This window comes from Cupressus sempervirens, chromosome 10 (assembly GCF_028749045.1).
Source record: "Cupressus sempervirens isolate cs-2001-9-10 chromosome 10, ASM2874904v1, whole genome shotgun sequence".
Taxonomy (NCBI): domain Eukaryota; kingdom Viridiplantae; phylum Streptophyta; class Pinopsida; order Cupressales; family Cupressaceae; genus Cupressus; species Cupressus sempervirens.
This window is the reverse complement of record NC_143127.1, coordinates 552,865,784-552,880,397: the sequence shown is the minus strand read 5'-3', so window position 1 is coordinate 552,880,397 and position 14,614 is coordinate 552,865,784. Positions and strand designations below refer to the sequence as shown.

Below are 14,614 nucleotides of genomic sequence, written 5' to 3'. Positions count from 1 at the left end.
TTGCATGCTTTCTAGATTATCTTCATATCCAGTGATGTGTCTTGTGATGTGTCTTGAAGATCCACTGTCAACTATCCAAGTGTTGGACTTGGTTGATATTTGACTAGACAAGCCTGAGTAGAAGGCATACTTCTCATGATCTTGATCTTCGATTGATTTATCATTTTTGGCCAATGATGCTTGAAGTTTTGATCGATCAAGACTATTTAGTGCATAATGTCCATATTGATCACAACATCTGAAACAATGAATTTTAGATAGGTCTTTCTTCTGCTTTGAAGATCCTTTTCCATGAAAGTTTCTTTTCCTTTTGGAGTTCTTCTTACCCTTCTTATGAAAGTTGGGGTTAAGAACATGAATGTCTTCATCTATAGTTTTTTGTTTTCCTTAGTCATTAGTCTCGACTCTTTTTTAAGACAATCAGATCTTAATCGATTTAATTTTGGAAATTTAGATCTTGCACTTATACCTTGTACAAATGACTCCCAAGAATTTGGTAGTCCTCCTAATGCTATTAGGGATAACTCTTGATTGTCAATCTCGTAACCAACTGAAGATAATTGATCTCTCAATTCAGTGATTCTCATTAAGAAGGCATTTACTGATTCTCCTTTATTCATGCTAATATTATTCATTTGTCTTTTAAGACAAAGTTTTTTGCAAGTGTTATTTACTATAAAAGTGTTTTCAGGGGCCTTAAACATGCAATATGACGCTACATGTTTTGCCATAATAGGTACTAAATGATCTCAAACAGCATTCATTATTATTTTCATGGTTTCTCATTATTCTCAATCCATAGAGTTTTCTCTAGATCATCTTTTGGTTCTTCCTTTTCTTCTTTTACAAAGGATTCTAATTTGTTTTCTTTTAGTAGAGCATCATTATTCAAAGTTTCCAAGATTCGAAGTTGTCAGCACTTGCAAGATGGTGTTCGAATCTTAACATGTTTGTCATTTTGGAAGAATAATAAGAGACTACAACTCAAGGTGAAAATCTGATCTCTTAAACTTAATAAGATCTTTCCTTAACGAGGCGAGGCTCTGATACCATGTAAAGTTTCTATCAGATTTCAGAATATTTATTCAATTTCAGTATAATGCTGACAGTTGATCTATTTGATTGCAGATTTGAATGACAATGAATTGGTTCAGAATGTATATATCATAATATTCTTCAAGTTTGATTTACTCTCCTTCAGATCTGCCTTGTAGTAATAGATTTTGATACTTAGCAAGATCGGGCAGATTGAAATATATATATATATATATATGACCATTCACGATCATACCCAATTGGAATTAACAAGTAATAATCACCAATAAATGATCATTATATGTTTACCATCAATAATGATATCAATAATCAATATGGTGTTGATCGCAGCCAGATTTGAAGCATTCAAATCAATATTGATTCAAAACAAGGATTGGTATATATGAGATACCACTGTGATACAATCAAGATATATATATGATATTGGTTATGATGCAGAGATTAAGAAATACAGAATCTATAGAATTCAGAATATATATACAAGTGTATATATATCAGTATGTAATCATATATATACATGTGTATAGATTCTGATATCGATTACAGATATTATCTAACCAAAGCTACAAACTTTAACAAATACAACTCCAAAGGCTGCTGCCCTATCATACAATGTCGACAATACCATGAATGGGCCAACTTTGCAAGGGAGTAACCTGAAGTCAAGCCCGTACACTATTATGTTGTCAATTCATATTGTGTGCTCTTTAAGATCAATATAATATTAAGTGTCCAAAGTAAAAAAACATTCTTGAAGCACAAAAAAAATCTAGACAGCACTCTGAGAAAAGTAAGTTGGCATGTCTATTTTGTAGTCAACTAGAAATGGACTTTCTTAAGCGGATGCTGTAGAAAGAATGGTCAAAACTTGTTTTCATTTACTGCTATTAAAGCCAGCTCATTTTGTTATTGTTGTTGTTGGCTGTTGGTAGTTAGTAATAAGTAGATACATGAGCTAACCAGCTGTTGATGTCTGACCAATTATCAGTGGGCCTCTAAATAGAATTCTTGTAGTCGAGTAATAGACAGTCCTTGACCTACGTTCATTTTAATCATGCCCTATCCTCAATAAAGCATTTATTGTATTGTTCTTGTACAATCAATTCAGTATGTACTCTTCTTTATTTATATATTATTAGAGTTGGAAGGGTAGAAAGTAAAAAGGAAAAAATAGAGTCCATATGTATATATGAAAAACAAAGAAACTCTTCAGAATTGCATGTTCACTACAAAGGAGATGCTATGATTTTTAAAGACTGATCAAATCTATGTGCTTGACTTTGGAAATCTCAAATCTCTCAACAAACTTTTCAAAGAAAGTAAAGCAAGTACTAGAGGGGGATTTCAGACAAAAATATTTCAGTTTCTATTGACTGTGTCGATTTGGTCACGCCTCACTGAATTAGATTCTCAATTTTCTGAATTGCTAGCAATTTTTGAAGGTTCCCCGTATGCTCAAAACTCTAAAAAATGCAATCATTTGGACCTGTTTAATAAAATTATTTAGTTCAAACTTCATACCAATCAAGAATATAAGACTTGGTATAGTACCTGTGATTGCCAAAACTACTCCAACATCACTACTAGTAAAATTCAATCCTCCATATTCTTTAGGGCTTACAGCCCAAAGAGAAAATATCTACAAATGTAAAAGTTACTCAAGTTAGAGATTTAGTAATATCTGGAACCTTAGCAATTAAAACTTAACTATTTGACTATCAGTGCAGTATTCCATACCTCTGAATATGCAATATCGTGCAGAGAGAAAACACAATAAATAATAATCGATGACATTACTGGCCAACTCTTGAGTAGTGATTTCTTGTGCACTTGTTTTGTTCTGGTAGCTTCTTTACTATTTTCTTGAGACTTGCCTCTTGAACCAAGCTCTGGATCATAATGGCCTTTCTCCTCACCTTCTAAAGGGTGCTTATGAAGTGTCTCCTGGATTAAAAAAATTGATTTAAATTTTGAAAATTTAAATAGAATATAGACATCAATTTATCATTTTGTGCTTGAATTCCCAAGGAATATGAAATCTATGAACATAATTCTATGCACTAAGATATAAAGAACATGCAATTGTAAATTAAAATAATGTTGTAACAGTATCCAATATCCTAGTTGTCCAAAATGAAGACACTTAAGAGGAATTATGAAATCCATGAAAACGATTATGTAGTTTTTGAGTTGAACTCACTGACCCATGTTTCATGAGTAATGGTTCACAAGAACCCGTCTCAAATAAGAATGAATGGAATGCTTAGCACTCATTACATCAAGGTGATGCTCACAGAGGTGAAGCAGTAGGACTTTCTGGAAGTCACCCATCCTAGTACTTGTCCAACTCAATTTGTCAAACAATATGGAAAAGAAATTCACATCTTGTAGAAAAATACATTTGGATGACTTGTCTTTTTTCATGTGCATCCTCAAACTTCATGCAGCCACACTTACTAATGTTTCTATTGAAGCTCTTTTGTTTTTATTCAAAAAGATAAGCAATGGTGTTTATGAAAGGAAAATCAATAGTGTTTATGGTGTTTATAGCCTTAGAGAAGTGTCACAAACGCATCCCTACTTTCTTAACGGAATCACCTTTGGATAATGTTGCATACCTCTTTTCCTTAACAATTTTCCAGCATACTCCTTATATATGTTTGTGCTATGTTACCGAATACTCTTAGTTAACCATCATATTTCTATTAAGCATATTTGAAATGGATCAAAGTAAGCATATAGAAACTATATGTGTATCTATTCAACCAAATTTTGTACCATATTCCAAAATGGTTCAAATATAGAAGTGTCCTGTTTCAATCACATACTATTACATCACTATGAGTTATATGCTTCCCAATTTTGCTAATGAAATCACCTTTGGAAAATGTTGCATACCTCTTTTCCTTCACAATATCCCAACATTTCCTTATATATGCTCGTGCTAAGTTACAAGATAGATTCATCTGACCTTACTCTGAAATTGCATTCCTCTAATGATATCAGCACCTCTCTCGATGCTCTTAAACTTCAATTTAACCAAAAGGTCTCTCCTCCCTTAAAATGAGTAATAACAAGGCTCCTAGTCAAGATAGACTCCCGATTGAGTTCTACAAAAGCAATATATCCTAGATTTGTGATTAATTAGAGAAGGTTTACTAGGAAGCATTCAATAATAAATTGTTGGTCACCCAAATCAATGTCGGGTTAATCAAACTCATTCCTAAGGAAAGTGATAAATCATTGATTAAGAACTGAAGGCCCGTAACACTACTTAATGTCTCATATGAAATATTGGCTTTATTGTTGGCATTGAGAGGGCAAATGTCCTTCCTCATATTATCAATTCAACCCAAACTAGTTTTGTGAAAGGAAGACTCATAATAGAAAATTTGGTAACTTGTTGGAACTATGCGGTGGATTAGGAATACTAGCCAACAGACATGCATCTTTTTTATTGACTATGAGAAAGCTTATTGTAGAATTGAATGGATATTCATCCATATGATGCTTGAGGCTCTTGGCGTTTCCTCTTTCTTTTTTTTTTATGGTTCTCACTCTCATGAATGATGCTTTTTTTGTTGCTGTAGTAAACGGGGCCAGATCTGAGAACTTTATGCTCTTGCGGTCCATCAGACGAGGATACGCTTTAGCCTTAGCATTGTTTGTCATAGCAGCAAATTACCTATACTACTTGCTAAGAGATGATTGTCTGAGAGTTAAAGGTGCTATCCTACCAAATAATGAGGAAATTTCCAATGTACAGTTAATGACGTTGCAATTGTTATCCAAATGCAAATATACAACATGAATAGAACCTTATGTTTAAACTAGATTTATTTTGTGCAACATCTAGCTGTAAGGTTTCTCTGGCTAAGTCTATCCTCCTCGGGTGGATTGATTACCCTCCTAATTGGTGTAGTAAGTTTTCTCTAACATTGAGGGGGTGCCTAATCATGTTGTCAGATATTTGGGAATCTCATTTTTTGTTTGTCCTAATCTCTATTGGGTGGATATTTTGCAACTAACAATTTTGGGAAAAATCCAATCACAAAATAGGATGATCAGCCACAACGTGTGAGAGAGAGTCTCTCCTACCTTAAAGGGAAGGCTCCCCTTTCTCACCGTTCCTTAGATCAACTCAAGGTAACCAAGAAGTTGAGAGATTTTGTAAAAGGGTGTTACCAGTATTCTTTCCTCTTAACTTTCAGGAAAGAATCCACTTACCCGTGGAGCAAGTAATGGGTAGGGTGAAATCTCTAACTACACTTCTATCTAAAAGCTGAAAATGGTGATATCAATAAACCAACACTAACTCAAAGGTTAGCTGAAAGTGTACTGATTTGGCTCTAAGTCTGGTTGTAATTCTATATGGAAAGCTTTACTAATAGGGCACAAAGACTTCCAAAAGTAAATATATCTTCAACTATTTTGTGAATCAAGAAGAGATATAAGTTATAGACAAAGCTTCTAACTATATATCTCCACAATTGCTCCTAGTCAAAACTTCGGCTCCAATTGTTTCTTAACTCATTTTATACTCAATTATCAAGAACACAAGATTACATTAATCAAAAATAGCATATGCGAATCACAGACAAAGCCTCTAATTTGCACAAGTAACAATCGCACTCAATCAAAGTTAAGTCTCAATTGCCCCTTTGTATTCACTTTTCTAACAAAATAGTGCTACACAAACAAAGTTATGCTGGCACAATTTCTCCAAAGCTCTCTTGCATACAATAAAAGATGATTTCTACAATTAGGGGGCACTCCTTAATATATGCACAGGAGTTGAGAAAAAAATGGAGGAAAAAGTGGGAGCAACTCAACCAACTTTGACCAAGTCTAACTAGAAGAGAAATTATTGGGTTACATGCAACTCATATTACATGTAATTACAATTTTTCATGCAATGAATCCTCTTTGATCTACAAACAGAAATAAAAACAAAATAACAATCTGTTCTTTAGTGCCTTGAACTTGATGATAACATCACGCACTATAGGAAGATCAAAAATCCCCATTTCTTCCATATTGCCTCTATCCTTACTACATCTGCATATGCATTTGCCGTCAGAGAATCTAGCAAGTGTTTTGTTGAAGATTTATGCAAGACAAATTTGTTCGTATGAGAACCAAAATCTTCAAAATCTAAATCAGCATTGATCCTGATCGTATATTCTGAACTTGCTCTTTCAACTACAATCAGATTACCATGTTTGTCAAGAACCTGACATCAGATTTGTTCTAAATCACATGTGATTCTTGTTTCTATCATCTGCAACTTTGTAACCAGTTTTCTCAATGTTTCTTCTTTATAACCCATAAGCCCTTGATACCTGAAGAACATTACACTGGATGGAAGAATGTTACATGAAACCATGGCATCTAAATCAAATTTAGCAATCTCATCCCAGTTATTGAGTATCTCTTTCTAATTATCCACTTCTTGAGTCAAGGAAGAAATCAAGCCTTACTCCATTTCATTCATATCTTTGATACGCTTAAGCACTGTAAATGTCTTTGTAATAGTTCGAACCCCTTCAGAAATGACTTATCCTATCCAAGACTTGGCGGCTTCAACCAGTGTTCTTTCCTTGGATGTCTGAGACACAATAACAGCACTTTGAGAAGATTGTTGTTGAATGACTTCATGTAGGCGAGCAACCTCCTATTTGAGTTTATTCTTCTTTTTTCATAATTCATGATTGCTTTTAGATACATTAGCTAATGCATCTTGAGCATCTTGCAAGCAACTCAAATGTGACTACTACCTTATTTCTACCTTAGTGAACTTGTAATCAAAACAGGTAAGTTCTTCAACGAGTTTGTCAACCAATCGCTCAGCAACCTCTACAAATTTGGTTTTCTCTGAATCAACTAAGATTTTTGAAACAATCTTATCTTTCAAAGATTTGGACTTAGTTTTCTTTGCAGGAAAGTCATCTAGGGGCACAACCACTTTCCTTCTATTCGTTGTGATCTTGCTCAACCATGCAAGCAAGCTGCAACTTTTATCTGTGGAAGCAGGTACAATGGAGACCACTAGAATTGATCCTGATTGTATCTCCATTGTGACCAAACAAGATTCAATCTACATAGCTGAATTCATAGGAGCATGATGAAAGGACTCTGTCATGAATAGCTCAAAACCTGTAAGAGATGTATCAAGTTGAAAAATTTAACCCTCAATGAGAGTTGGAAAATCTTCAAACACACTTCCCAAATGTTCATATTGTTCATATTAAGATAATATCTTATACTTTCTATAATAGTCAACTACTTGCCTGTAGCCCATCTTTCAGTCTAGATAGGAATGTTTTCTATCCTGTCTCTTTTGTCTTCAGTCCAGATAGGAATGTTTCCTATCCTGTCTCTTTTGTCTTCAGTCCAGATAGGAATTTTTCCTATCCTGTCTCTTTTGTCTTCAGTCCAGATAGGAATGTTTCCTACCCTGTCTCTAGTTTTGTTTCTAATTCCATCTTCAGTCTATGTTGTTTCTTTTAGAAACAACGTCCTTGTAATTCTTTATAAGGAACACATTTGTTCCTCTGTTAATCAATCAATCATCCAGAAATCCATTAATCTGCCAATTCTTGAATCTTGTAACATGGTATCAGAGCCTAGTTTTCGAAATTATTTCGTGATCCTTGCTTTCTAAAAACCTTGAGATTTCGACTAGGGTTTTTGTCTGACGTTTTTTGTCTGAAATTTCGTTTGAAAGTTTTTTTACTTGCAATCCGCAATTCTTCTCTGCAACCCATAGCATTTTTTTTCTTTGGAAATCGTGGGTTTTCTTCTACAAAAATCATGACTTGTTCTTTTGCAAAAATCATAGCTTGTTGGAATAATAGGTTATGATAAAAACGCACGAGTCTGAATAAAAACGCAAGGATTTGATCATTTGCCGAAAATGTGTTCAATCCGTTTTTTTTATATATCCTAGTTCGGGTGATCATTTAGTACAAATCCGTTGTCTCAAATCCGCCCAGATAAGGATCCGCCTATCTCAAATCCGCTTGTTCCAAAATCTGTCTCTATCCGCCTTTTTTTTTTGCAATTCGCATCCAAATCACACGCGTTTGAAGCAACTCGCGTCCATATATTTTCAAGCTCATTTGACAGCAAAATCGTGATTGTAGGGTCAAGGATTAGTTCGTTTTGTTTGCATTCTTCATCGTTTGCGCTCTCCCTGGAAAAAATCCGCCATTTTTATCAAGAAATCTTAAGTTTTTTCAAGCTTTTTTCAGCCAAGGTTTTTTTTTCAAAACCCTAATTTTTGGGGTCGAAAAAATTTTTTGTTTGTAGATTCTTGGTGGGTTTTTCAAGACCTCATCGAGATCTTTGTCAAAATTTTCTGGGTTTTCTGTCTACTCTTCTAGGCACTTGTCTTTTTTTGGGTCAGCCTCAACATTGCCTCGAACTTTGTGCAAATGGCATCTTTGACTAATCTGATGTTGGAGGGCAGTCTACGATTCAATGGCCACAATTATAATCGCTGGAAGTAGCGCATGTTGACAATCTTCGAATATTGTCATTTGGATGAGCTTGTTCTAGGCACAAAGACTCGTCCGACCTCCGACCAAGCAGAACAGGACAAGTTTGATGATCGCAATCAAGAGGTTGTTATGCTTCTTAAGCTCTCTGTTATCGATGATCAACTACCGCAGATTCCTTCAGGCAAGTCAGCTACAGAAATTTGGAAATATCTGAAGGAGCTGCATGAAACATCTGACAAAAGTCGGGCATTCTTTCTGAAGAATCAGTTGTTCTCCATTATGATGGATGAACGTATGTCCTTACAAGAGCATCTAACAAAGATTAAGGACATCCGTGATCAGCTCGAAGCTATTGGTCAGAAAATGGAGGAAGAGGATATGGTAGTCATCACTCTGAAAAGTCTACCATCGTCCTATAAGCAGTTCATAGAAACACTCAACATTACGTCAACTAATGTTGATCTGAAGTTTCCAGAATTATGTACCAAACTTTTGTAGCAAGATTGTTGGAAACAACAGTTTGGCAGCAGTGCTTCTACAGCCTCCTCAAAGCAGGCATTTGCTGCAAAATCCTTTCAACCGAACATCAGCAACCATCAGTCTTCTCAGCCTTCCCAGCATCAACCTTCTGCTCAATCTCTGGATGGCTCTACGAAGCAAAATGCGCAGTGTAATTACTGTCACAAGTTCGGCCATATGAAGTTCGAGTGCCGGAAACGTTTGGCTGCCCAAGCAAGGCAAAATGCTTCCCAGCCAACAGCACAAGTTGTCGAGCTTCCTGATCAAGGCAAAGCTGCATTTTTTGCCTTTTGAATCTGTTTCTGTTTTTTTTGGGTTTGTTGATTTTCTCCTCAAAAATCATTTCAAGTTGTTTGTAATACACAAAGTTGCGTGAGATTCTAGGTTTTACCGTTTTTTCCACAAAAACGAAATTTTGTAATTGCAACGTATTTTGAGTCATAGCACTCTTCTGGCAAAGCTTCTTGGTTTCAGCATTCTGTAGATCCAGGGAGGGTCTCAGTTATCACAGAATGTTCCGACATCCGTACGTTGACCATTAAGGGAGGGTATTAAGATAATATCTTATACTTCCTATAATAGTCAACTACTTGTCTGTAGTCTGTCTTTCAGTCTAGATAGGAATGTTTCCTATCCTGTCTCTTTTGTCTTCAGTCCAGATAGGAATGTTTCCTATCCTATCTCTAGTTTTGTTTCTAATTCCATCTTCAGTCTACGTTGTTTCTTTTAGAAACAATGTCCTTGTAATTCTTTATAAGGAACACATTTGTTCCTCTATTAATAAATCAATCATCCGGAAATCCGTTAATCTGCCAATTCTTGAATCTTGTAACAATTCATTTGTTAAAACGTGAGGAGTTGCTGAAGATATGGGAAGAGCCAATGTATTGACTTTTGAAACCGGAATGGAAGGTGTGAAAACAGTGGAAAATGTATTGACGTCATCTTCTATTTCATCCAGAAAAGGTGCTTCATGCATGGATGGTGCATGAGTTTGTACAGGTTTTGGGGGAGATATTATCATAACTTCCCCTTCTTCCTCATCTTCTTCGTCTGATTCCGTCTCTAATTCCCCCTTTGATTCCTCCTCTGACTCTTGAACTAGTTCAGGGATCTAAGATGACTTAGATCCCTTTCCGCCCTTCAACTTGAATTTAAGAGACTTCTTCAAATTAGAAGAAGCAGCTTCATATTTACTTGTAACTTCCAGCCGAGAATTCTTTCCAGGAGTACCAAAACTTCCACAATCCAAACCCAATTTCGGATTAACCCTTTTTAGGCCTTTAATTTCAGCCACTTGTTGGTGTTTGCTAAAATGGATTGAAATCTATCTAGGATAGATGTACCTTCCTTCTGCTATCATTGAATGGGAAAAGGGTACCTTTTATCAAAACATGCATGATGATATTCAAGATTAAGAGCATTACCATCATCTTCGATTTGGAAATCTGATGGGATCTCAAGCATGTTAAGATCAATGATTTGTTGCAAAGTTAATCTGGTAATCCATCTTCATTATATCCAGTTTCGTTCGCATGTCGATCCAAACATCCTTGATGCCATGAACATGTAGGAAGCCCTCTTGATTTGAGAATTCATTTCTTGATAATCAAAGTTAAATCTGGCTTTGAATTTCTTCAAAGTGATCAGCTACAGTTCTGCTTCCATATTTTTTGCTTTATGTAAAGAATTGATCAAATAATTACCAATTACCAAGGGCTTGGCAGAAGAAATACCAAGACTGGGCCTATGCAAAGCATGTTGATCAGACTGAACTTCCATAAGTTGTCTGGCTGATTCCATCAGAATAATCTTATCAATAGCATAGCCAGGTAAGGTATATGGCTCACCTTTAAAGTATCCAACCCTCAAGTAAAAGTTGGAAACTAGATAAAATACAACCATACTGATTTACCTTCTCCCAAGCCTCATCAGACATCCTTTTGATGGATAAATGTCTATCAAACACACAGCGGAAATGCCCAAAGAAAGCATCTTGAACTCTTTTATAATGGAACTCACTATTAGCCAGAGTGATCTGATCATAGTAATCCTAGACTGGAATCTGAAGACAATATCCTTTGGTTGAGAGTCCAAAAATAGATCCCATGGCAGCAGCAATATAAACAAGGAAGGAATTCATGTAGAAAGGCACTTAAGTTCCTACATTGAGCAACTGTTGACAGAGTTCAGTGCTAATCAGTTCTCCTTGAAAGATATGTTATTTATTCTCCATGATCTAGAAGATGAATTTATACATCCATGGTTCAAAATCGGTGGAATCTTTAAGACCACAAACCCTACTGAGAAGAATGATAAGATCTTTGTACTCCTGCTTGAAATTAGACCTGTAAATGGTCTTGGCCATCTCGAGAAGTTGTTTCTCTTGGTATCCAACCAATATTGATTTGCATACTTCTGATAATCTCTCTTTTTCTCATTCTATATTTCCAAAGATGATTCTTTGGTCAGATCGACGCATTTTGTATTATGTGGCACTTTGAAAATTTGCTCAATAACTTCTGGATCAAGACTAATAATAATTCTGCCATCAACATCTTTGATCGTCTTAGACTTTGTGCTGGAATGCTTCACACATCCGAGAACAAACTCAAGTTTTATGGCAGCCATGGGAAACGTAGATACCAAGTATATATGACTTCGCTTGATACGTTTCATCTCGTGACCAACAGGAGCTTCTATTCTCTATAGAAAATCAGTCATGTCCACGTGTCTGATCTTCGTGTCTAACACGTTGTAGAATGGATGTGACTTGAGATGGAGTTGCATGAGCCAACTCTTTATCAAACCGGTATTTCATTTTGCCCTTAGATTTAGATGGCGAGGGCATCTCTTGTGCTTGTGTTGCAACACAAAAATCCCAACATATAAACATGTCATCAAAGGAAAATGCCATAAAGGTTGATTCTTTATCAAAAACAAATGTTTGAGTATGGATTCGATACTTTGTAGACCCAATAAGATAATCTCAAAAAGAGACATCATACAACATCATACATATGCAGTGGATGAAAATGGAAGGTGGAGTGAAAAATTATGAAGATGGAAATGGAAGAAGATGAATATGTGTGAAGATGGAATGCATGAGAATGCATGCGAACGAAGACTCTTGACTTTCAAAAGTGACTTAGGTTTTCAAGATGTTATTGCACGAAAATGGATAACATGTAAATGCAACATTTAATGAGGGATGGAAGGTGAGATGACATGCGGATGCAAATGGAGAATGTGCTTACATGTAAGTGTGGGTCACAGATGAGATGTGAAGTGTGTAATGACACAAGAAGTGGAATAACATGTATTTGCTCATGGAGGCGTAAGTGCATATGGAAAGATGGATATGGAATGTAGCTTGAGGTGTGTTGATGCGAGTTTTGTATCACTTACATAACATATTAGTAATTGAATATTCGATACGGAGTATCAAACATACAATTCCTCTCTTGAAAAGTTATTGCTCATGGGATATGAGAATAACTCCAATGTTCCTTACTCTTGTGAATACTCGCTCAGTTTTATCAATGTGATTTGTTGGTAATCACGTAAGCGGCTTTACGTTGTTCATTCAAGGATGACTTGGACTTTGGTGGAATGATGGAGATGGTGATGGGTTCGTGAAATATGCAGGTGGCAGATAATGTTGATGGTGGTGATGATAGAGGATGCGTCTACCAATGATGATGTTGATGGGAAAGTGATGGTGGTGGAGGGTGAATGGGTGTGTTCTGATACTTGACTTACTTCTCTAACTTCCTTCTCTAAGCTTCAACTACCCGGCTACTCACTATTCTACTCCTCCTCCTATGAATGGAAGGTTAGCAAATGGATGGGGATCGAATCTAATGAAGGCTAACCAGTGGCCCCACCTCCATAGATGCAATGATTCTAAGGAAAATGAACTAGTTTACCACACAAGGCTTCCCAACCAGCCGCTAGGATGCTCGTGGTCTAGTATTGATCCTTATCAAACATCTACCAATGCTAGCATACAACTATCCATCTACTTTAACCTCACTCAAACAACTTCAAATGCAACCAACTTTAACAACTTGAAAGGAAATCTAACTATGTGGAAGTAGAAAACATGCAATAACACCCAATGTTCTTAATCACCATGCAAGTCACAACAATGAAGAAAAGTGCAATTTTGGTATTATCTTAGCAACAATTTCTCCAACACTTTACAAATGAGAGCAAATGGCCTTTTATAGGGGCCAAAAATACAACGGACGGTGGAGATCAAAACAAGATCAACGATCCAAATTGGATCCTTAAAACCCTAATTAGGGTTGCCACCCCATTGGCCAATGAGAATCTATCACCTCATCAATGGACCAATGAAAAAAGTGCAGAAAGTGGCAACCAATGAGAAGGCACCAAAATGGTGGCCAATCAAAAATAGACAACTGTCCTAGTCTAGAAGAAAGAGAAATTGCCACTTGGGCTCACATTAAATGATCTTCTAATATAACTCTTCCCTTTTCTTTCATTTTCTTAGCTAAGGCAATGAACTTAGCTAGCCTTTCGTTAACTTCTTCCATAGGAGGACAAGGTGTGTACTTCACCCTGAGTTCCATTGACTTCACCACACTGCTTGCTACTTGTAGCATCCTTTCATGGTTCTTCTCATATTCCTTTGCAAATCTAATAAAAGCATTGAGAGAGGAAACAGTGCCCTTCTTGATAATAACCTTTCCTAACTCATCCAACCTCAATCCAAAATCTAACTCATTGATATCCTCTTTGCCAAGAGGGATTGTCCTTCCTTTAGTCTGTCCTTCATCCGTATCATGTCCACTGCATCGATATTGGTGTCAGTTATTCGCTTCATTTTCGAGAAGAAGGGTGTTTGGGCATCATATCCTCTTTGTCTTTCTTAGTGTTTGTCCACTTGGGATTCTTACTAGCACTAACATCCTCCATACTCATCACCCCATTACAGGATGGTAAAGTGGTGGACCAGAAGGCAAGTAGCACCAAGAGAAGCAATCCTTAGACTAGAACGAAAGATGGATGTCAGCTTAAGGACCCCGTTCAACTCTAAATGATTAAAATTCACCTTAACCAATAATAGTACAAGGACTTTTCGAAATTAGGACTAGACATCAAGAACTTCAAATCCACTTGCAAATCAAAAATTTACCATGTAATTCACCTCCAAATAAAATTGCCCAACCCAGGGCAAAAATCGCGGCTCTTCTTGAAAATCAGAATTTTATCTCCCACAAATTTCGGCTCCCACAAAATTCGCCTTCCACAAAATTCGGCAAGCAAAAAGAGTTCAAATCTACTCTTGCAAAATCGCCAACACCTTGAGAAGGAGAAGTGAAGAGAAAATGGGAGAGAGGCCTCCTCTTATACCCAACTTTCCAATTTCCTCCTAGCTGGCCGACTTCGACCCTGGGAGCAAGAAAAACAATAATTAATGCTAAATTATGGTGCACAATTAAATGCTTAGCTAAATATTAACTTTGCCAAAATGAAAATTGCCTTTTAAAATTGCCAATTAGTTCTAA

At 36.2% G+C, this 14,614-nt stretch overlaps 1 protein-coding gene across 2 annotated transcripts in view; it reads right to left on the bottom strand.

Moving 5' to 3' along the window:
• LOC149535084 (protein ZINC INDUCED FACILITATOR-LIKE 1-like) overlaps window positions 1–14,614 on the bottom strand; it is a 117,541-nt gene that overhangs the window by 53,523 nt on the left and 49,404 nt on the right. For both annotated transcript variants that reach the window (XM_089803725.1, XM_089803726.1), the window contains 2 exons: window positions 2,794–3,000; window positions 2,608–2,695 (listed from right to left, as the gene is read on the bottom strand). In XM_089803725.1, the coding sequence (XP_089659851.1) occupies window positions 2,608–2,695; window positions 2,794–3,000 (295 nt within the window). The remainder of the gene's footprint in view (window positions 1–2,607; window positions 2,696–2,793; window positions 3,001–14,614) is intronic.